This window comes from Cervus elaphus, chromosome 23, assembly GCF_910594005.1.
Source record: "Cervus elaphus chromosome 23, mCerEla1.1, whole genome shotgun sequence".
NCBI lineage: Eukaryota > Metazoa > Chordata > Mammalia > Artiodactyla > Cervidae > Cervus > Cervus elaphus.
Genome location: NC_057837.1, coordinates 33,816,901 through 33,842,062, shown reverse-complemented (window position 1 = coordinate 33,842,062; position 25,162 = coordinate 33,816,901). Strand labels below are relative to the sequence as shown.

The following is a 25,162-nucleotide window of genomic DNA, read 5'->3' as shown; positions in this document are numbered from 1 at the left end:
TTATAGATCATTTGGAAGAATATTATATCTTTATATAACTGAATCTTTTAATCCATGAACACAATATACTTCTCATTTAATTAAGATGTGTCAATGTCTCTCAGTGAAGTTTTGTATTTTTCCCTGAAGAAGTTTTGCCCATCTCTTGCCTTCAGTATCTTTTGCTACTCTGCAAACAGTATACATTTAAAATTTTTATAGTCAATAATATAGTCCTCCCTTTTCAGCTGGCTTATTCCTTGAACCTGGATGCCTTAATTTAAAAAACAGCTTTCTCTGCAAGGCCTCCCTTGATCCCTCCACCAGTGTTAGCCTCTACAAAATCGGAATCTTTATACATTCACTATATTAACTGTTCAGCTGTCTGTCTTCAGTAATCTTCTGCCTTTGACTGTAAGCTCTATGCGTCTGGCGGCATGCTGCTACATCCCAGGGTATAAGACACCCACATGTCTGGTAAATGAACAGCAGCATCCTTGCTTTCAAAGGATAGTGAATGGATTGCTGTGACTAGAGCTGAAAGCCCATTCTGGGTAGAGTAAAAGGAATATCTGGACAGATAGACTGGGCTCAGGCTGTTGAACTTTAATACGAATCATATCAGGTTTCTGAGCAGGAGAGGATTATAAAAGTGACTTAGGAAGTTTCATACTGTAGTGGATTTAAGAATGGATTGGTGTGGGATGGTGTGAGATGAAATAACGAAAACTGTTCAGGGGGTTACTCTTACTATAAACATTTAAAGACCTGTCCATGGTTTCAGAAATAAATGAAAAGGGACAAGGTTCAGAAATTTCATACAGACTGCAAAGGAAGAATTCACAGCTAGACTGGTGAATAATTTACTTGAAGAATAAAAGCTGGAGGTGGAAGAGTTAAAAAAAAAATTCAGGTTGCAAATCTGGGTGTTCTAAATTAAGTGAATCACAAAATCTGGGAGCATAAAAGGATACTTGGAGACAATCCAGTCCAATCTTTTTTTTTTTTTTTCAGTAGAAAAACTGAGACCCACAGAAAGAGAACACTTGGATATGATCACAAACCTTGTTAATAATGAAGCATTACCTACAAAGTCTCTGAGAGACATCTCAGTCTCTCCTAAAGCCAGTAATTCCCCAACTTTCTTCTGTCCCCATTTAGTTTAAAATCATTATACTCCTAAGTATCTGCTTTCCTTTCACTTCTGTCACTGACACATGATCCTTAATCAGGAGCCATGTCCCCATATGCTGAGGGGGCAGGAATACAGTCTAAGAAATTGCAGCTTCAAGTTGTTTATTACTGCTCTTACCAACTCAGCTTCAGAATATAAATATGAAGTTCTTTTGGGTATAATACATACGAGAAGAAATTTACCAGGAACACAAGGGTACTGTAAGTAGAAAAGTTTCTAGGAAAGAGAAAGTGCGAATGACCAGACGACAGCTTCATTCATCTCACCAATTTGCTCAGTACCAGTTTCCACCAAACGGTATAATTTCCAGCACATCCAGCTGATGACAAGACGACAACAGAGTGGACTAGGCATAGTGGCTGGCCCTGCCTCTGGAGCTAATTTCTTTTTGAACCAATGCCTCATGTGAGAGTTACGTGAAATCTACTGGTGGCAAACATCCTAAAAATGCGAATGTTAAATCACTCATCAGCCTCTAGTGGGCTTATGGCTCAGTCATGTCCAACTCTTTGCAACCCCATGGACTGCAGCCCGTCAGGCTCCTCTGTCCACAGGATTTCCCGCCAAGAACACTGGAGCAGGTTGCCATGCCCTCCTCCAGGGGAGCTTCCTGACCCAGCAATCGAACCCGCATCTCTTACATCTCCTGCACTGCAAACGGATTCTTTACCGCTGAGCCAACGGGGAAGCCCCATCAGGCAGTGGGAATTGCTAAACTGATCACTATCAAATATGCATTTTCAAAAAATATTTTTTCACACATAAATTGGAAACTAGATATACAATAAATAGCCAAAAAAAAGGAAGAAAGATTAAACAGCTCTAAGGTAAAAAAAAAAAACAAAAAAACCCTAAGTCAAACACATACCTGATTACTGATTGTACTACTGAGAACTTTAAACCAATCATTGATAACAGTGTCATTGTCAGACTGAATCAGCAATTCGGTTCCTTGACGGGTTTTCAGCTTTAAAGACGGAAAAAATATACATATATATATGAGTGCTTTCAATCAAGTAAATGGATTTAATTCAGTCTACTAAACCACCAGCAGAAGATGAGATGCCATATATTATATTAATGGTGATGTAAGATTACAGATTCCACAGTGATGCCATTATCCTTTTAGTATAAAATAATACTGAATTATTTTACAAAACATGATGTTTTTCCCACAATAGATTCCCAATGAAAAGCTAATAATTTAGGATACCAAACTATCATACAAACACCACAAAATCTGCTGAAATCTTATATATGTCATCATTAAAAACAAGTTCAAGTATCTAGGCTATGCATTTTAAATGAGAATTGAAATATAATTTGTAAAGAAATAAAACCTATGATAGTTTTAAATAAACTTGAGAAATTTTTTCTCTCTGGTTAAAAAAAATAGATGTAGACAGAGAATATAGAAGGGTTGGACTTTCAATATTTCCTACTTAGTATGAAAATATAATGACTTAGTACAAAGAGAGGGCACAGACAATAATTTTCACATCCCCTTTAGACAGAAACATTACTGAGCTATCATACCATGAACTAACTAAAGTAAGGATACTATGTATGATTCCATATGAATGTGATAACAAATTTACATATGACATCCTTGGTTCAACTGAAGAAGGATTTTTAATTAGCCATAGAGAGCATTCCTTCTATTTTCTGGCTGGTGAATGTTTGATTTCCTTTTTTCCCAGAGGAACATATGGTAATGCTTCTCAAACAACATTCTGAGATATATTCCTCCTGTAATAATGTTTTAAAAGGTATCCCTCAAAAAATAAGCAAAGGATTCATTATGTGATGTTAATTTAGAAAATACTGGATTGAGGAGATTTGAATAAGACTCTATCCTTTCAGACTTCTTGGAGTTTCGTTACTCCAGGGTGCACTGTGGTTTTCTAACAGAGGAATAAAATACACACTATTTCCCAAATTTATTTGGCCTCTTCATTCTGGAATGAAACAAGGCTACCCCAGGAAACAGTGACTTCCTTCCCTGAATTTCTTCCTAGAGAGCAGGCCAAGCAACCAATCAATAGTGAATATTCACCACATGCAAGATACTCTGTTCTGTTAGAGGTTCTCACTTAAAAGTAAGAATAGCATTGAAACATGTATACTACCATATGTGAAATACATCGCTAGTCCAGGTTTGATGCCTGAAACAGGGCGCTCAGGGCTGGTGCACTGGGACAACCCTGAGGGATTAGACGGGGAGGGAGGTGGCAGGGGGGTTCAGGATGGGGCACACATGCACACCCACGGCTGATTCATGTGAATGTATGGCAAAAACCACTACTGTAAAGTAATTAGCCTCCAATTAAAATAAATAATTTAATTTTTTAAAAAATGAATGAAATAAAAGTTTTTGATACATGCTAAAAAAAATAAAAATAAGAAAAAAATGTAGTCTCTGCTTGAAAAATTTTTCTTCTTTTTGGATAATCTAGTGGGGAAATAATTTACAGAAGATGTTAACTCTAGCTACATGAAAACGAGTGCTATTTTAAATGCATAAACTTGCAACATCTCTATTGTGGTTTCTCATGAGTCTTGGAAGAGAGGAAACATTTGACAAGCAGAGACTAGCAGCCCTTGATACTGAAGGTAGATTGATCAGGAGTAAAAATCAACAGGACAGAAACTTAGGTTCCACTTGGGAAATGTCAACTCTTCCAATCCCCCTGAACAACAGGAGGAAAGGCCTGAGACAGGAGGCTCTAAAGAAAGGCTATTTGCAAAGCTGGTCTGAACACCCCCTGCTCTCCACACACGCAGTGTGACCATGGCTCCTCCACCAGCAGGTGGACCCTGAATTTTTGGCCAGCCGCCTGGCTCGCTTTAAGACGCAGGACACACTGGTGTTTGACTCTTCATCCAGATCTCAAGAAGCCCTGGGGCTCCCACTCTGGCCCTCTGGGAACCCTGAACGTGAAGAAGCCCAGAGTCGCTCCACTGAACAAGGAAAGAGCCGGTGAGGAGCAGCCCGGCCAGCAGCGAGCACCGAGCCCGGACAGGGGAACTCGGCTGTTCAGCCCCACGCAAGCTGCTGGACGACTGAAGTCTGGTGACCAGACCCGGGTGAGGTCAGCACCACCATTCAGCTCCGGGCATCGGAACCACCACTCGGCTCTGTGCAGGCCTAACTGAGCAAACAACGTGCGTCTTTTCTTGGGCTACTGAGTTTGGGGTGGTCTGTTAGGCAGCAATAAGTATGTGTTACTGTGGGGAGCTTTTTGTGACACTGGGAAGGCTTTAACTTACTTTTTAATATTGGATTTTGCGGGTAAAGGGAACCACACCTTTTATTGTTGTTGGGGAAATGCAAGACCTGGAACAAAGGCTTGTAATATAAAGTCTGAGATCTAATCACTCACGCAAATGAAGCTAGATCTTTACACCAGCTTTTTTGACTTAAAAGTCAAATACAAACTGACTTAATAACTAACTCTGCCTTAACTAGTCACACTGAAAGACAATTTCCCCAATAACTCAAACAGAACATAAAATTACTAAGGTTAAGAATGAGGATTATACTTAGACAATAATTTATTACCTCAAATACATTCTTTTTGCTGGATTTATCCTTTGAAGCCATCTCAATGGTCGCTCCCTTAAGGTCCACCGTGAACTCTGGTTTGGACTGATTACTCCCAAACTTTGTTTCGGAAAAAAAGGAAAAACCTTTGTTATATTCATGTACATACATGTATCCAAGAAGAATTAAGACCAATTTTGTATTATTAACAATAAACGAAACAGAGGGTTACCTCAAATTCTTCTCTTTTTATATCATAAAATAACAATTCCTACTTGAAATTGAAAAACGTTTGTAAGACATGATTACATATAGTTCACTGAAAAGGAAACAAAATGGCTCAACCTCCATCATTATAAGGAAAATACAAAGTAAAGCCACGCTAAAATCTTTTTTCACCCATTAGTATAAAAACAACATCAAAAAGTTTGATGAAAAACTACATTGGTGAGGCTAGAGAGTAATAGGCCCTCATTTGCAAGTGGGCTATAAACCAGAATTCCTGGAGAGGAAAAATTGCTAATACTATATTTTCAAATTTATAAACTCGTGTATACTGTGGCTGAGCAATTCTATTTTTTGGAATTCATTCTAAACTATCCATAATTATGTAAAATGACATGTTCAAAAGGTCTATTCTTATATACATATAAATAACATCTGGCAGATAACCAAGTTCTTTTCCACTGAAAAAACATTCTCTAAACCTGATTCTGTACTTTCAAAGGTTATTTCCTTATCGACTCTTTATGTTGTCAACAACTAACAATAACTTGTAAAGACAAAATCCTGAGCCCCATGTTCTTTTATTCAGCCTTTGTTGGAAATAAAAGCTGGAGCCAGATGCTCTAAAGCCTCAGCAATTGAAAGAGGAACGGTGAACAGATCAGGAAGACAGTGGACATGGGTGGTTTGAGAAGAAGCAGCATTTAGTTGGCTATTATATTTTGTTAACCAGATGAGGAAAAGGTTAGTAAGCAGCAGAAAAATGTATGTTAAATATAGACCTACTCTATATATTGCCATCATTAACTTAAATTTCTGTTTCATCTATTAACTAAGAATAGAAAATAGCATTCCTATGTTACTGTAGGATTTGGGGGTTTAAAAAATCCTTACAGGCTGATGAATTGTAATCTTCAAGTTCATAAAGATTTGTTATAGAAACTCTCACTTGCTAAAATATTATCAAATTCTATTTGTCACTGGAAATGACTCTTACCCACCAATCTTGTGATAACTTACTCACTATTCGTAACGTCAATGACAACATTTGTAATTTCACTTTTAATAAATGCTTCAACTTCATCTGTTCCCTTTTACTACGTCTTTTCAGTTGGTCTTAAATACTATAGGTGACATAACTAAACAAAACTCAAGGTATTATATGGGATTTACTAGTGGAATCAAAACAAAATTCACACTATTTCATGGAAATAGTGGAACAATTGAAAAATCACAAAACAAATTTTAACAATTCCACAGAGCCTCTGCCTTCTTTATACCTTTTGTCATTCAAAAAACATTAAAATTAATTCACATTGTAATTTAAAAATCACTGCAATTAAATTACAAAGCTATGATGGGCAGAGATAACTTTCTGAGCAAATCTGATATATTTCGAAAGTTATAAAACTTAAATGGATACATTTAACAAAATGATGAAAATTAAATATAGTTTAACTTGTCATCATGACATACTTGGTAGATAATGAGTTATAAGCCAAGATATAAATAACCAACCAAATAAGTTATAGTAACCAAATACAATGACATGACAAGGAATGCTATAAAAATGATCTACTGTGAAAAAAAAATGCTCTACTGTGGTCAGCAAAATTTTATGTTTGCTATCCATTATTTCTCAAAATCCAGTCCTGCTTTTCTCTACTGTAATCATCGCCCCAATGCATTCATGGAAAAGAAAACAGAACTACTGTGGCAAGGGACATGCAACAAGAACACATACAGTGACAGCGGAAACAGGATCAGATTTTACATATGCGACAGCAGGCCGGCGGCGGACAGAGATTTTCCAGGAAGAAAGCAGCGAGAGCAGGAGCTCAGAGACTGAGCCCTGCTGGCAGAATGACTTGATGGGAAAAGGGAAGAAAATGACGATGTCATTACAGTGCACAATGGCAAAATGACATACAAGAGAAAACCATAATGGAACCAGGCAGGACAAAAATACAACTCTGCAAGCAGACACAACACAGGCAAAGCTACATCTCCAAAATATTTTCCAAAAGCCCTAGAATTTATCTCAGGGTATTTTCTGACTTTGTTCTTCTATCAATTCATGCTTATCTTTGAGATGAATGCTTTTTTACAACTTACTTTGAACAGACTTGTCCTCCCTTATATTCACAAGGGAAGACTCAGTGGGTAATAGAGAGGAGTCGCACAGCCCCTCCTCACAAAGCCTTGCGCCTCCTCCCTGGGGCCGGCGGGGTCACGTACTCTGGTTCCTGTCTAAGCTCTCTCTGAGGAGAGGCCCTGCCCTCCAGCTCGCCTCCCCTTACTCAGGGACTGTGGCTCTCCACCAGAGGCAAGGCTGTCACCCAGGGACACCTGGTGAGTTCTGGAGGCGGAGGTGTTGCCATCACCCGCTGAACAAATAAGGTGAAAGGAGGTAAGAAAAGGGCAAGTATAACTTAAGTTACTGATCTAACAACTCCGGGGACAACTAATACTTTCCAGGAAACAAGTGACGTCTACCCATTCCAAAGGAGAAGGAGAGGCTGGCTGGATTCTGGATGATGAGGCACTGGTGTAAAATTATCTTACAGACAGCATGTGCACATTTCATTTGCTCCATCTTAACTACCCATGAAATTACAAATAAATATAAAGCATGAAAGGTTTTCTTAAAAACAGAGGTTCAAATAGTATGGATGGTTTTGCTCAGCATCCCATCCATGCGTATATGCCCAGGAGTGAGTGTAAGATCTGAATTGGCTATTCCTTCCAGGGGATCTCAGTAGAGGTTTTTGCACTTAGTGTGAAACTAATCTGTAAAGAATCATGTGTTTCCAACATAGCCCTGGAACAAACCATTTGATGCCAACTGAAGGAAAAATGATGTCTTCCAACAGCAAAGGGAAAAAACTGACTCTGCCAGAGACTGACTCCTGACAGCATCTTTCTAAGTTACACTCAAAGGAAATTTTCACTGGAGGTGATTCTTGTCTTTTTGGCTTACATGCCAGCCTCAGGTAAGACGTGATTTCACTGTATAAACAGGACACATTTTACTTGTGATAGATCTAGCTGGTGACTGAGTAGAGAAACAAAGCTAGGAGTCTTTCAAATCCTTTGTGAACAATCCTAATTACAGAGTTAATTAAAAAGCATCTTGCATATTTCATCAATTTTTAATATTCATGAGTGTTATATATACCAAAATATATTACATATACTTACACTTTTTTTATTTGAATAATCTTATTTCCTTTTATTTAGGCTTAAATTAGTTTCAATTCCCTTATTATGTGTTACATATGGGAAGAAAAAGCAAGGTGGTTTGAGGTTTTTTAGTTAGCCATACAATAAAAATTAAGAATTGACTGCATAATCAAGCATTTTATCATATCCCACATGTTTAGTTTTTAAGACTATAAAACACAGTGTGATGACTATGTTTTGTCAAATTATACCAATCTGAAATGATTATCATAATGTATTACTGACAATATATTAATAAAATTTCATTTAAAGGCAAAAACTCAAATAGTGAATCTCTAAAGTTAAAACACTATTAAGAATTTCACAATTTCAAAATTGGTGAGCTCAGTGAATTTTAAGCAAGGTTTCTGCTATTACCACATGGTAATGCAGTAACCCAACTTGAGATGATGAACAGAAATACCCTATGCCCTCCGCTGGCATTAGTTTTAATTATGAGTTCTGATTTATGTAAAGTCTTCAAGAGACCTTCTTAAAATGCAACCATTAGTCTATACTAATCGTTCTGTGCTGGCGTATTCACTTAACATCCCTTAATTAGAAAAAAAATTCACTTTCTTTAAGTCACAGTGGCACCAGTGGTAAAGAAACTGCCTGCCAATGCAGGAGACATAAGAGACATGGGTTCGATCCCTGTGTAGGGAAGATCTCCTGGAGAAGGAAATGGCTACCCACTCCAATACGCTTACCTAGAGAATCCCATGGACAGAGGAGTTTGGCGGGCTACAGTCCATAGGGTTGCAAAGAGTCTGACACAACTGAAGCAACTTAGCAACATGGACATATCTGCCTACCTCAATGATGCCTCACTTACCAGTGATCTAGGTACTTGTTTTATTTGTATATACTACAACCTGCAATCTTTAAGGATTGATAACTATCAAATAAATGATCATTATCCAACTTTCTTCAGTAACTTTTTTATTACTTTAATCTCTAATTGCTTCTCCATTGCTTTCATTCACTTCCTTCACTCAATTTCAAATAAAAGTTGAGCCACAAGTAGAAAGAATAAATAACTACATCATCTTCTAGAAATGCGTGAATATAACAGAAAAGTACCACATGCTTCACCTCAGGTGACAAAGGAAAAATAATTATCAATTTACTTTAAGACAAGTCAAACAAAAATTTCAATCTTTTAATGTGGATAAGCAATCACAGATCAGTTTCACTGTACTGGCAGACCAGAGAGCAAATCAAAGCAAAAGAGAAGAAATATTGCAGACAGCTCCTATCTGCACTCAATCCAACAGTTTTGGAGGTTACTGCATCACAGTGTTTGAGGACTCGCATGCTCTGTGACACTCCTGGCTCTGAACAATGTTACATGACTGTAAAGGTATGTGACTAAAATTTGCTTTGATTTTACAAATGGATTTCTCTTTTATCAAAGGTAAGGCCAACAGGTCCTAGTCATTTTAAAGCAACTCAGTAATTTTAAGAAATACTCATTAAGGTAGAATATAAAGCAGACAAAAGACAATAGCTTAATTTCATTTTTAAATCTTTCCGGAAATACCCAGAGCATGGACTCTGGAGCCAAAATGATACCCAGATCTGCCATTCTAAGACTCTGAGCGAGTCACTGACTTAAGCTCTAAGACTTTAGCTCTAAGACTTTGAACAAGTCACTGAACTGTTTCACACCTCATTTTCTCATCTCCAACAGGGGGGAGGGGATGACAAACAGCACTCTCCCAGAGTTAAGAGAATAATACATATATTTTTATATATATATATATATATATACACATATATACACACACACACAACACACACACACCCCCCATCCTCTATACTTAGAACAGTATCTCATACATTTTCAGCATTTAAAAAATGTTAACCTATTATGATATGTCACAAATTATAATTTTTGGTATTTATATTATAAATAACTGAGAATTAACAGTAGTAAATACTCAAATATACAAACAGCTTCAAAGTCCCACAAGTAATGGTGACATTTTGTTTTCTTCTGAAAGCTGGCTCATATCATATATAGACACTGAAATCTGACTAGTATCCAAGGGTCAGGTCACAAATCAAGGTGGGGCTTGCCACCTGACTGCTTATTTTCTGACTAAATAAATACCTGAAAGAGTAAAGTCAGGATTTTAATAATATGAGTCAACTTTTCTAAGTGGCCCTTTTCTTTCTCTTATGAGTCAAAATGCATCTTTAACTAAGAAAGCCTCATTTATTTGCACAGGAGCGGTAGTTAGAAGGACTCTGAAATACCTTATGAAATTCAAGTGCAATACCGTCCATATAATTTAAATGTGTAAAGCCTCCAAAGAAAAGAAATACTTACCCAACTTGTGCTACTTCCTTGGGTTTTGGTGAAGAGTAAAGATGAACCCTGCAAAACGGCCCAGGAAGACAACCAGTTCTTTCTGCAATGAAAAGATGGCCAATAAGAACTGCATATCCTGCTTTTCCAATCAAACTTAAAAAATTAAAATCTACTTCACTGATATTACTGTGGTCCACGATTTATACTCATTACTGACATTCTTACTGTTTTTATTGAGGATATAATTCAAATGGAAACTACAATCCTTTTATATCCCCAAAGCAAATGAAGTAAATTAGAGATACAGATTATCAGAATAACTACCCATCTAATCATGTTCACATGAGAGTAATCTAGCAAGCACATCTGTGACCAAGGACACTAATCAAAATCATATGAACAGAATGCTACATTTGGCAAGAATTCTTATTCACAATCAAACAGTAGACAAACAGGATTATCTTAACCTGACTCACTGTAGATTGTTTTCTATGTCTTAGTTATCATCCTTCCCCTAATGAGGCTGCACTAGGTAAGCACTAGACAGTAAGTAGGTACATTCTAAATTCCATGCTGAATGATCATCACTAAGGTTACTAAAGTGAGACATTCAAGAACTTTTCTAAATTACAAAATCAACACACATACGCTATCAAAATTCTGAGCACAGAAATGTATAAAGGAAAGGCCTCATTTCTTCTCTTTCAATCCCTACACTAGAGGTAAAAATGTTTACCTTTTAGGCGACTTAATTGCTAGCAGGCTAAAATGAACATCAAATATATCTTCCACAGGAATTTAAGGCTTGCCTTATAGCCAAACATATGGTATGTTTTGTGAAAACGTTATAGACACTCCTAAGGAGGTTTATTCTCCATTTGCAGAATGTAGAATTTAGAATCTATCAATTAGACCTACTTTATTATTTTACAACTTTTTACATCTACCTGACCTTGAAAAGTAAAATAAAAGTTTACTCCCACAGAGTCTCTATTTTTCCTTTTCTTTCCTGTTTTGCTAATAGTCATTATGCTACTTACTTGGACTATTTCTAATTAGGTTTTCACTGTGAGTTGATCCATAGGGCTTTATCATTTTAAAGATGTTAGTGATTCCCCTTAGTTGAAACGATCTACTTTCTCTATGGAAAGGGATATTCTCATATTCCTCTGATACGCCTTTGTGCTTAATTTTCTAAACCATTTCTCAGATGTCTCTTTTAAGAATGCGCTGGATTTTGCTTTGTGCTTCACTCAGCACGTTTTTCTTTCAATGAGCAACATATTTTGGAAGGATTTATTTTCATTTCTAAATTTATTTTATACTCAATCTTATATTTCTTTAGATAGTATCTACTAACCTCTCTGAAAAATGCTAAAATATATTTCCACTTCAAATATACTTCTACTTTAAATAAGCTTTTTGAGTTAATTTTCAAAATCAGAAAAACTGTGGAATGTATCAGTTCAGTTCAGTTCAGTCGCTCAGTTGTGTCCGACGCTTTGCGACCCCATGAATCGCAGCACGCCAGGCCTCCCTGTCCATCACAAACTCCAGAAGTTTACCCAAACTCATGTCCATCGAGTCGGTGATGCCATCCAGCCATCTCATCCTCTGTTGTCCCCTTCTCCTCCGCCCCCAGTCCCTCCCAGCATGAGGGTGTTTTCCAATGAGTTAAGCCTTTGCATGTGGTGGCCAAACTATTGGAGTTTCAGCTTCAGCATCAGTCCTTCCAATGAACACCCAGGACTGATCTCCTTTAGGATGGACTGGTTGGATCTCCTTGCGGTCCAAGGGACTCTCAAGAGTCTTCTCCAACACCACAGTTCAAAAGCATCAATTCTTCGGTGCTCAGCTTTCTTCACAGTCCAACTCTCACATCCATACATGACCACTGGAAAAACCATAGCCTTGACTAGATGGACCTTTGTTGGCAAAGTAATGTCTCTGCTTTTTAATATGCTATCTAGGTTGTATATCTCAGGATAAATAATGAATATTTGAATACTGAGTGAATGATAGTTCCCTTGAGGTCTGTGTGACTGAACTGCAGGCAGAAATTAGTCATGTTTTCTTCATGGAACCAATTTTTTTCCCCTAAAAAAACAACTTTCTGTGATACACTGTGATTATTTAAACTTGACTATTTGGCAGGTAGACATTATCTCAAAAATGGATGAAGTGAGTCTGTCATTTCAAGGAAAATAAATGATAGTATATGTTGACAATAACAAATTAAAGCTGTCAAACAGAAAGCAGAATTTTGGAAAACTCAGCACTTGTGCCACGTTAACGTTGACAATATTCCAAAACGTAGTGACTTTGACAATGATAATACTGATTTGTGATTCTTTGATATCATAAAATAAAATGTGCCAACATTTGAAAAATCAGCAACCTTCATAAACTGGTATTTTCCAAATGACCTACAAGATGCTACAAAATTATGCACAGGTAAAAGATTCATGCAAAATGCAACACAGACCCATGGATTTTAACATAACTGAGTATGAAAAAGTCAGTCTCTCCCAAAAGGAAGTTTCCATAAGCCTCTGATCCTTATCCATCAGAGAGCAGACAGAATGAAAACCACAGTCACAGAAAACTAACCAAACTGACCAAATGGACCACGGCCTTGTCTAACTCAATGAAACTATGAGCCATGCCGTATAGGGCCACCCAAGACAGAAAGGTCATGGTGGAGAATTCTGACAAAACATGGTCCACTGGAGAAGGAAATGGCAAACCACTTCAGTATTCTTGCCTTGAGAACCCCATGAACAGTATGGAAAGGCAAAAAGGATACGACACTGAAAGATGAATTTCCCAGGTCGGTAGGTGCCCAATATGCTACTGGAGAAGAGTGGAGAAATAACTCCAGAAAGAATAACAGATGTAACCAAAGCAAAAACAGTGCCCAGTTCTGGATGTGACTGGTGATGGAAGTAAAGTACGAAGCTGTAAAGAATAATACTGCACAGGAACCAGGAATGTTAGGTCCATGAATCAAGGTAAATTAGAAGTGGTCAAACAGGAGATGGCAAGAGTGAACATCGACATTTTAGGAATCAGTGAACTAAAATGGACTGGAATGGACAAATTTAATTCAGATGACCATTATATCTATTACTCTGGGTAAGAATTCCTTAGAAGAGATGGAGAAGCCATCAAAGTCAACAAAAGAGTCCAAAATGCAGTATCAAGGTGCAATTTGAATAATGACAGAATGACCTCTGTTCTTTTCCAAGGCAAACAATTCAATATCACAGTAATCCGAGTCTATGCCCCAACCAGTAACGCTGAAGAAGCTGAAGTTGAATGGTTCTATGAGGACCCACAAGAACTTCTAGAACTAACTCCGAAAAAAGATGGCCTTTTCATCATAGTAGACTGGAATGCAAAAGTGGGAAGTCAAGAGATACCTGGAGTAACAGGTAAATTTGGCCTTGGAGTACAAAATGAAGCAGGGCAAAGGCTAACAGAGTTTTGCCAAGAGAATGCACTGGTAGCAAACACCCTCCTCCAACAACACAAGACTCTACACATGGACATCACCAGATGGTCAATACCGAAATCAGATTGATTATATTTGCAGCCACAGATGGAGAAGTTCTACACAGTCAGCAAAAAAAAAGACTGGGAACTGACTGTGGCTGAGATCATGAACTGCTTATTCCCAAATTCAGACTTAAATTAAAGTAGGGAAAACCACTAGACCATTCAGATATGGCCTAAATCAAATGCCTTATGATTATACAGTGGAAATGACAAATAGATTCAAGAGATTAGATCTGATAGACAGAGTGCCTGAAGAACTATGGACGGAGGTTCGTGACACCGTACAGGAGGCAGGGATCAAAACCATCTCTAAGAAAAAAAATGCAAAAAGGCAAAATGGTTGTCTGAGGAGGCCTTACAAATAGCTGGAAAAAGAAGGGAAGCTACAGGCAAAGGATAAAAGGAAAGACATACGCATTTAAATGCAGAGTTCCAAAGAATAGCAGAGAGAGATAAGAAAGCCTTCCTCAGTGATCAATGCAAAGAAATGGAGGAAAACAGTAGAATGGGAAAGACTGGAGATCTCTTCAAGAAAATCAGAGATACCAAGGGAACATTTCATGCAAAGATGGGAACAATAAAGAACAGAAACAGTATGCTGTTAAAGTGCTGCACTCAATATGCTAGCCAATTTGGAAAACTCAGCAGCGGCCACAGGACTGGAAAAGGTCAGTTTTCATTCCAATCCCAAAGAAAGACAATGCCAAAGAATGTTCAACTACCACACAGTTGCACTCATCTCACACACTAGCAAATTAATGCTCGAAATTCTCCAAGGCAGGCTTTAACAGTACACGAATCGTGAACTTCCATATGTTCAAGTTGGATTTAGAAAAGGCAGAGGAACCAGAGACCAAATTGCCAACATCCGTTGGATCATAGAAAAAGCAAGAGACTTCCGAAAAAAAAAAAAAATCTACTTCTGTTTTATTGATTATGCCAAAGCCTTTGACTGTGTAGATCACAATAAATTGTGGAAGATTCTTCAAGAGATGGGAATACCAGACCACCTGACCTGCCTCCTGAGAAATCTGTATGCAGGTCAAGAAGCAACAGTTAAAATCGAAGATGGAAAAACAGACTGGTTCCAAACTGGGAAAGGAGTACGTCAAGGCTGTATACTGTCACCCTGCTTATTTAACTTCTATGCAGAGTACATCATGCGAAATGCTGAGCTGGAGGAAGCACAAGCTGGAATCAAGATTGCTGGGAGAAATATCAATAACCTCAGATACACTGATGACACAACCTTTATGGCAGAAAGCAAAGAAGAACTAAAGAACCTCTTGATGAACATGAAAGAGGAGTGAAAAAGCTGGCTTAAAGCTCAACATTCAGAAAACAAAGATCATGGCATCCAATCCCATCATTTCATGGCAATTACATGGGGAAACAATGGAAACAGTGAGAGACGTTAATTTGGGGGGCTACAAAAGCACTGCAGATGGTCACTGCAGCCATGAAATTAAGACATTTGCTCCTTGTAAGAAAAGCTATGAGCAACCTAGACAACATATTAAAAAGCAGACACATTACTTTGCTGACAAAGATTCATCTAGTCAAAGCTATGGTTTTTCCAGGAGTCATGTACGGATGTGAGAGTTGGACTATAAAGAAAGCTGAGCACCGAAGAATTGACGCTTTTGAACTGCAGTGTTGGAGAAGACTCTTGAGAGTCCCTTGGACTGCAAGGAGATCCAACCAGTCAGTCCTAAAGGAAATCAGTTCTGAATATTCATTGGAGGGACTAATGCTGAAGCTGAAACTCTTATACTTTGGCCACCTGATGCGAAGAACTGACTCCTTGGAAAAGACCCCGATGCTGGGAAAGATTGAAGGCAGGAGGAGAAGGGGACGACAGAGGATGAGATGGTTGGATGGCATCACTGACTCAATGGACATGAGCCTGAGCAAGCTCCGGGAGTTGGTGACGGACAGGGCATGCTGCAGTCCATGGGGTCACAAAGAGTCAAGACACAACTGAACGACTGAACAACAAAATATGATTAAATTTGAATATAATGAAATAGATGTACTCTTAGGAAAAGTATTCTAAAAGAAGTAGAAAATCCAAAAGACTATCATGAGAAAAATGACAACAAAAACAGAGAAAGTGGCCAAAGACCTACTTGCACTACTTATTTCCGAAAGGAAAAAAGATCCAATTCACCAACTTCCACCAAGGAACAGCTTAAGGAATAGACAACTGCAGTACTTGTAAAAGTTATTTCAGAGTACTGAAGAAACAAACTTCCAAGTACAAAAATCTGACAAAGACAGTTCAATTAAAGCAAATCTAAAAACCCTGACTACAGTTTTTTTTTTACATGTAAATTTTAAACTCTTTCTTAAACAGACTGACACTTTGGCTATAAAACCACAGCATTTCAACAGTTTTTTTTTTAATCGGAGAAAGTGTAACTTAAAAAAAGCTAATTTCCTAAATTCATTACCCAAAAAATCAACAACCCAGACTTTCCCAGTGGTACAATAGATAAAAATCTGCCTGCCAATGCAGAGGACACAGGTTCGATCCCTGGCCTGTGAAGATTCCACAGCAGCGGAGCAACTAAGCTCATGTGCCACAACTACTGAGCCTTCGCTCCACAATTAGAGAAGCCATTGCCATGAGAAGCTTGCTCACTGCAACCAGACAGCAGTTCCCTCTTGCTGCAGCTAGAGAAAGCCTGCACAGCAACAAAGACCCAGTGCAGCCAAAATTAATTAATTAAAAAAAAAAACCAACAACCCAAGAGAAAAAGAGTCAAAGAGTATAAACTGATAATTCAACAACAAAGAAATACATATGGTTTGTGACACTCTACCCCACTAAAAGAAATGCAAATAAAAATACAATTTCTCTCTAATCTCCAGGAGCAAAGATCAAAGAGTCTGACAACATATTGAACTGGCAAAGGTGCAGAGAAAACCCAGGCTCCTGGAGTTGGGACTGACTGAGGACCTTGAGGCATAATCTGAAATTGTATCATCGTGACCACTGCATATGGCTTAGCAACTCCACTTCTATAAAATTTATTCTACAGGCATATCTACATACTCACAAAATGAGCTGTGCAAGACACTGAGTGTAATACTGTTTTTAATAGCAAAAGATGCAAAAGTCCTGTCTACCGCCATACCACCCTGAACGCCCCTGATCTTGGCTGATCTCGGAAGCTAAGCAGGGTCGGGCCTGGTTAGTACTTGGATGGGAGATGTAAAAGTCCTAAATGTTTACCAATAGACAGGCATATACTTACAAATAACAATTAAATAAACTATGATGCAGCCATATAACATGTAACTAACTATGGGCTTTCCAGGTGGCTCCGGGGAAACAAAGAATCTGCCTGCCAATGCAGGAGTTCCATCCGTGGGGCGGGAAGAGCCCCTGGAGGAAAAAAAGGCAACCCAACCCAGTATTCTTGCCTGACAAATCCATGGACAGAGGAGCCTGGCAGGCTACAGTCCACAGGGTTGCAAAAGAGTCAGAGACAACTGAGCAACTAAACATCAACATGCAGCAGTTAAGAACAACGTACCAATTGCACACACAATGAAACAGAACCATCTCCAAGATAAACTGTTAAAAGACTGTTAAAAGTAATCTATGCATATATAAATATATCTATTTTCTTTCTATGGAGGAAAACAGTACATCTCACTAGACCTAACTGGTTGCCTCTGGGAAAGGAAAACTGATGGCTGGTGACTGGCTTTTGACTATTCTGTGTATCTTTGTATTTTGCCATGTGCATTTATTACTTATTGAAAAAAAAATTTTAATAGAGCTAATGGTTGCTCAGAATCGTCTGCCTTATCACCTCTGAATTTAACCTTACCCTAAGAAACGTGTCAAGATAAAGAAAATTTTTGCTACACTTCCTAACAATCTTTTATATATATATATATATATGTATATAAAAAATTAGAAAATACATTTGAATTGCTCTGAAACTGTTAATCACTTCTACTAGAATATAATTTATATACAGTTTTTATTTATATCAGTCAGATAAAACATCATTAATGATTTGTGTACTTACCGAACCTTTTTTCCATTTTCAGTAATTTTTGTTACATTTAATAATCCATATTTCTCTTGACCCTATGGTATGGAACAGAGGTATTACTGTTTATACATCATTCATATAGGCAATGAGGTCTAAATTCTTACATACAACTGAATCAAAATGATCTGGTACTCTAATATTAGCTTAAAAGAAAAGATTAGTCAGTAGTAATATGTTTAGTTGTACAATGTGTTAAAAATACAATTTTCTAATACTTCTGTAAAGTTATTTTCAGTTAAAAAAGTTATTTTCAGTTGTTTTTATAATTAAGCACTTGGTCTTCTCAAGTAACAGCAGTCATAAGGTAAAGTCAAACTAGATCTCCATATGAACGCTACAAGTCAGCACTGGAAAAGTGATTTATGACTTTCTGTTCAAAGCAAAGGATACAATGCTATAAGGATAAATATCACAGAAAAAGAATTATTTATTTTGCTGTCACTGTACAACAGTATAGTCTAAAAATTATTTAAGATACCCACTTTGTCAGAATGTAAAAATAACCAGGTGGAACAAATGCAGTGACTATATTTAATAAATTGCTTAAAGTAACTGGTACTCTGCATAGAACCGGCCTTAATGTGGCATAAAGAATTCACTACATGCTTCATTAAACATATGGTGAACTGGGCTCGAGACTAACTACATCTATTAGTCAGCGGATGTAAAAACCAGTTACACAGCTTTACCATCACACCCTAGGAAGGCAAAAGCCGCTGTGCTCAAGTTAAATGTTATCTTAACATCCTTCCAGGTGGGACTGAAGAAGCGCTTCTCACTCCTCTAGCCGTCTATATTCAAATCATTTAACCAAAATGAGTGAATGCCTACAGCAATCATCAGCATTAGTGAGCACTGTTAAGCACAAGACAAAGCAGTCAATTTCATTTCAACTAAAACATACACACAATATACACACGCAGGGAAAAGACTCCCGATTCAGAATTTATTTCTAACTATTTAACTCACACCTCAGCTATGTTCTCAATGTACTTTATTTAGGAAAAACAACCACATTTTTCTTGTACAGGATATAAATACCGAATATTTTCTCACTAATGTCTAAAAGATAATGCCTGCCTGGTCTAATAAGAAAAACTCAAATCTATAGACAAAGCTGACAAACTGTTCTGTTATTCACTTTTGGTAACTGCGAACTTGGGAAATATCCATACTGTTGCAATTTTTTTTCACAAAGCATAAGGTTGGCTCGCCTTAGATATGCAAGTCTGATCCTTTTCCTTAAGAACTCTCTGTTGCCTCTCAATAAAAACCTCAATTACACAGTTAAAAACATGCACAGGACATTAAGAACATTCCCAATTTACTATCAAAAGCAGAGAAGAGGGGGGGAACCTTTCAATGATCCAGAAACTAAGTAACGTTTATCTGAAAGGAAGGGCCCTGGTTGTGTAAGCACAGGAGCAGGAATAAGCCTACTAAAAACACCAAAGCTGGGACAGAGTGGGAGAAAAAGCAGAGACAGGACGGAAATGCCAGCATCAATAAGGGAAGAGAAATGGAAGGGACAGCAGCAGTGACAGATGGCCAGAGCCTGAGGGATGAAAAGACACTCTGGATCAGGGATTCTCACCTGAGCTGTGAATGGACCGATACTGCACAAAACCATGCATGTACAGACATCGTTCAAGGGCAGGGCCCAGAGTACCCAGGAAATTCTCACAGGGACCAAGACCCAAGCACTAACGCTCTAAGGAGCAAGCACTCCAACGTGAACCTAAGAACAAAATCTGCCACATTCAAAGCGTAGAGGTGCAAAGCAATGACCACAGCAATGAGAAGTGCAGTGAGAAAGGCACATCTAACTCCACCTGTGAGGAAGGAAGGGCGTCAGAGTCGCTTCCTAGAGACTGAGGACCAGGAGGAGCCGGAGGGAAACAAGGGCTGGGGATGACAGACGAGTGAGCGCACTGAGGCCGAAGGAGCATCAGCTGCAAGAGCCTTAAGTTCCCTCAACATACTGAGGTGGAGAAGCAGCAGGAAACAAAGGCCATGGGGAGAATGGAGGAGAGGCAGGTGACAACGGACTCAAGTGGAACACTCCTAGTTACTACCGTAAGTGATGCTGCAGGCCTGGACCAGGGCAGTAGCTGTGAGAGAGTGAAAGTGAAAGTCGCTCAGTTGTGTCTGACTCTTTGCGACCCCATGGACTGTAGCCCATCAGGCTCCTCTGTCCATGGAATTCTCCAGGCAAGAATACTGGAGTGGGTTGCCATTCCCTTCTCCAGTGAGGGAGTGAAGAGGGGCCAAATATGAGAGTGATTCAGAAGACAGAGTTGACAGGGATAGGAAGAGGGAAGAGCTGGGAATCTCCCAAGCTTGAGCAGCTAGCTAGGTAGAGGGGGGTCCCCTCAGCGGCAAGAACACTCTTTGTTTTTTGGTATTTTTTTTCACTTTTTGGCAGCAACAAGCAGCATGTGGGATTTTAATTCCCCGACCAAGGACTGAATCTGTCCCTCCTGCACTGGATGCATGGGGTCTTAACCACCGGACCACCAGGCACTCTCTAGAGGAGCTTTCCCAACCCCTCAAGCAGGAGCACCTCCACCTTCCGACCTATGACTACGGCCCCTAGTTCGCCTACTGTGTTGCACTTACCGCAAAGCACTATTACATATAATTTCCTCACCTTCTATCAGGCTGTACGCTGGAACTAGATCGGCTGTGCTCAGCGCTGTATGACAGCACCCAGCACAGTGGCCAGCAGGAACCTGGGGCTCAATATATATTTACTGAAGTAATTAACCCACAAAGTAGCTATGTGCTGCGGCCAAAAAATAAAATTAAATTTAATAAAAGAGGGCATTAAGAAAACAAATATAAGAGAAGGTCAGTGATGGAAGGTCAGTAATTAACCAACGAAGTAGCTGTGCTATCACACTGCTAAGAAATGTAAGAGAGGGACTTCCCTGAGTCCAGCGGTTAAGAATTCGCCTGCCAACTCAGGGCACACAGGTTAGACTCCTGGTCCAGGAAGACCCCCACATGCCACAGAGCAATCAGGAAAGATCCCACATGCCGAAATGCAGATCCCACATGCCGCGACGGTAGGAGCCAGTACACCTAGAGCCTGTGCTCCGAAACAAGAGAAGCCACCACAATGGGAAGCTGGTGCACCGCAACTAGAGAAAACCCATGCAGAGCAACAAAGACCCAGGGCAGCTAAAAACAAACAAGTAATTCCCCTCTTCCACTGCAGGGGGTGTGGGTTTGATCCCTGGTCAGGAAGTTAAGATCCTGCATGCAGTGTGGTACAGCCAAAAAATAAAATTAAATAAATAAAAGAAGGCATTAAAAAAAGAAATATAAGAGAAGGTCAGTGATGGAGAAAATAAAGCTTTAGCTCTTAAACACTGAAGTTCTACATCTGACATAAAAGTGATGGGCAGGAGGATACAGGTTTGACTATTCAGGTGTGAGCTTCGGGGGAAGGAATTCAGACAGATTTTTACTTCATACTATTTGGTGTACTTTTCTCCACTTAGGATCAAAGTCCATCAATGTTTTTGTGTAGCTTACTAAAATAACTTCATAAAAACTTTGCTAAGTCCTCTAAAAACTGTCCATACTCACACACGAATATTTCTTAGTCTGAATATGCTGACACTCCAAAGGAAATTTCAAGTTGAAAATAAGCAGGAATGTTTTAATAAAAACTAGCAAAATTGGTTAAGGTTGAACTAAAAAGACTGTAATAAGATTTTCTTATCCTAATAAGGCAAGAAAACAATAAAATATTTGTTCCACTGAGTAATCCGGGAAAACTTCCACAGGTTCGTAACCACTTTGCAGGCTCCAGAATTTCTAACTGATTTTTGCATTCATTTAGTTAAGTAAGCATTTCCCAATTTTGGGTAATAACTGTTAATATCAAAATCAATACCTCCCAATAAAACTTTTATCTTCAGTTAATCATCTTATAATAATGTAATAAAAAGATTCTTTCTACACAGAGGAAGAATATAATGTCGAAAAAGAATCACTGTGATGAAACTTCCAGGACAGGTAAATTCATACAGATCTTCAAACTAGAGCTTACTGGGGGGAGGGGAGAAGGGGCAGGGAAATGTACAGTGACTGCTTGATGGGTAGGGATCTCCTGATGAAAGCGTCCTAAAACTAGGAGCATATTGTAAATACACTAAAGCCACTGAATTACAAACTTTAAAATAGCTAATGACTAATTTTATGTTAAGTAAGTTTCACCTCGATTAAAAAAATGTTTAAAGAACCAGTTTTATTAAAAAAAATTAATGTCTAAATCATGTTCAATGGAAAAAAACTAGACAATTTGTCCACTAAACACTCTTGTTAAAGAACGTGTTGAAATGTCCTTTGCTCCAAAGTGGGTAAAGCACTTTAATACCATTATTTGAAAACATAAGGTCAAAGCTCAAGTTTACAAATTATATATTTAAAATTGTATTCACTATTCAGTAACTGAAAACTTTAAAATGCATATTCTCATAGGCACATTGGGACAAATAGAGATTAGGTCCTTAGATCAGCCTACAAAATCCTACTGAATCCATGCTCTAGTCATACTGTAGAGAAACATTATCAATTTTTTAAAAGATGTATACACTACTTATTTCTAAAAAGGACTTCAAGTGACTATGAAAAATAATGTATTTGAAAACTGGAGAGAAAACAAGAAAAAAATGAACATGTTTAAAATTTATATTAAGGGATGAAATTTTAATCTGCTTTGATTAGAAGAGACTGAATGAAGACATCATATGCAAGTGAACAAAGCTTGTGAAAAAAGGCCATGTATTATATGATTCTACTCATACAAAAGGACCAGAACAGGCAAATCCAGTGAGATAGAAAGTAATTACTGGCTGCTTAGGGCTTGATGGGTGTGGAGGCAGAGGGGGTCATGACAGATGAGTGCTTCTTTTCGACATGATGAAGATATTCTAAAATGAGGGTAACAACAGTTGCATTAATACTAACCACCACCAAACTGTACAGTTTAAATGGGTGAACAGTACAGTGTATTAGTTATATTTCTTTTTTTTTATTGTAGTGGTTTTTGTCATACATTGACATGAATCAGCCAATACAGTTTTAATTTAAAAAAAAAAAAAGATCTGAGAGGTAGCTGGGCAATTTGCAGAGATTTAAAGATGGTATCGGGTAACTAATACTGATTATATTGTCAGTTTCATTTCTACATTTGTAGCTTCCTTTTTCTTACCACTAAGGCTTTTTTATGCCAACCACATTTTAACTCAAAGTACTAAGAAAATATTTGCTCATATTAACTGGGTAAGAGTGGGAAAGACAGGCAAAAGACTCAGTTCAAACAGGGCAAGTGGCTGACAGGAAGCAGAGGCTGAGGGAGGAGGAAGACATTCAGGGGACAGAAGCCTCTGGGGGCAGGGAGCTGAACTGGGGGATGGGGGGAAGGACACTCTACACTTATGAGAAAACAGAATAGCCTTAGGCAGAATTAACAGAATTATTCCTTTTTTTTTTTCCACCTGCAAGAAAACAAAGAATGAAACAGAATCCTGGTGAGGTAGTTCCCTGCCACGGCCATCAGAGGGGACCCTGAGTCCAGGACAGTCAGGGTGCTGGCAAACCCTTGAGAAAGGATAACTGCCTGGGGGAATAATCTGCAAACAGTCCTTTGTAACCTACGTGGGACATTTATAAACTCATGTTTCTAGGATTACCTAGAAATTCCCTTTTACCAAAATATAAATAATTTATAAAAGGTCTTCTTAGAAGTTATATATTACCCATACCTAAAGTAAGTTTAAAAAGGTTTCCTTCTTTTTCTAGATAGATGGATAAATTAAGCGTACTGTAGTAACAGTACTTTAGATTCATAGAATAATTCTTAACAAAACCACTAAAATCACATTCACTTTTATCTTTATTTGATGTTTATGTACCCAGGACTGTGTTAAATAATATAAAAGAAAAAAGAAGAAAGCAGCCCCTATGAGTCCCTTTGGAGTTTAAACTCTCAGCAGGGAGATGGGAGAACAACAAGGTAACTTTCACTCCACAGATGCTGTCAATGACTTGGAGCTCAGAGAAAAAGAAGATATATTGTTATGCTGAGGTTAGTGGGGGCAGGACCTAGAGAGTCCTCCTACAAATCAGCTCAGGATTAACTGTAGGTGCAGAGAAGCCAAGGAGCAGGGTAGGCAGTGAAACCCTCTGAGCAACATCAGAAGGACAGGTGGACAACATGTTAGATGAATCAAAAGACCAGACTTGCTCAGGGAAGGGAGGAAGAGCCTGTAAAAGGAAAGCACCATCTGTGAAAATCTGTGCTCTTGGGAAATTAGAAGTATCCTAATAAAGTTACTCCTTAAAATTAAGGAAATAACAATAAAAGTTTGTTTTTTAAAAAAAGTTTACAAATTTCATTTCTTTATTCAGCAAAACTCCCTGGAACAGCAAAACTCTACAGCACTGAGTACTCTGGTTCCGCTCTAAGGAAGCTTTCCTTTGTCTAGTGGGGAAGACATTAACTAAGGGTTGGAAGCTCCTACAAGAAATAAGAAATGAAAAGCGTTGCTCTATTTTATGGAATCAAATAACATATACTTAAATGCTATAAAGAAGACTACAGGGAAAGTATGAAAGTGAAAATGATAGTCGCTCTGTCGGGTCTGACTTTTTTCGACTCCATGGACTGTTGCCCACCAGGCTCCTCTGTCCATGGAATTTCCCAGGCAAGAATACTGGAGTGGGTAGCCATTCCCTTCTCCAGGAGATCTTCCCAACCCAGGGATTGAACCCAGGTCTCCTGCATTACAGGCAGATTCTTTACTGAGCCACCAGGGAAACCCACTACAGGGAAATCTGACCAAATCTAGAGGATTAGAATAAAATTCTGAGTCTGAACTGAGCTCTAAAGAATGACCTAGAAGTTGACTGGACAAAGATGTGAGAGGCACGGGTTTCAGTACATGAAGACCCTGGAGCTGAAGAGTCAGAGGGCAGTGAGAACAAGTGAGGGGGGCTGAGGGCCCAGGACAGGCACAGTCTCGAAGACCTCAACA

At 38.5% G+C, this 25,162-nt stretch overlaps 1 protein-coding gene across 9 annotated transcripts in view; it reads right to left on the bottom strand.

Moving 5' to 3' along the window:
* Positions 1–25,162, bottom strand: part of ARHGAP12 (Rho GTPase activating protein 12) — a 115,850-nt gene that overhangs the window by 9,512 nt on the left and 81,176 nt on the right. For all 9 annotated transcript variants that reach the window (XM_043883168.1, XM_043883167.1, XM_043883165.1 and 6 more), the window contains 4 exons: positions 18,087–18,148; positions 10,501–10,582; positions 4,737–4,838; positions 2,043–2,141 (listed from right to left, as the gene is read on the bottom strand). In XM_043883168.1, the coding sequence (XP_043739103.1) occupies positions 2,043–2,141; positions 4,737–4,838; positions 10,501–10,582; positions 18,087–18,148 (345 nt within the window). The remainder of the gene's footprint in view (positions 1–2,042; positions 2,142–4,736; positions 4,839–10,500; positions 10,583–18,086; positions 18,149–25,162) is intronic.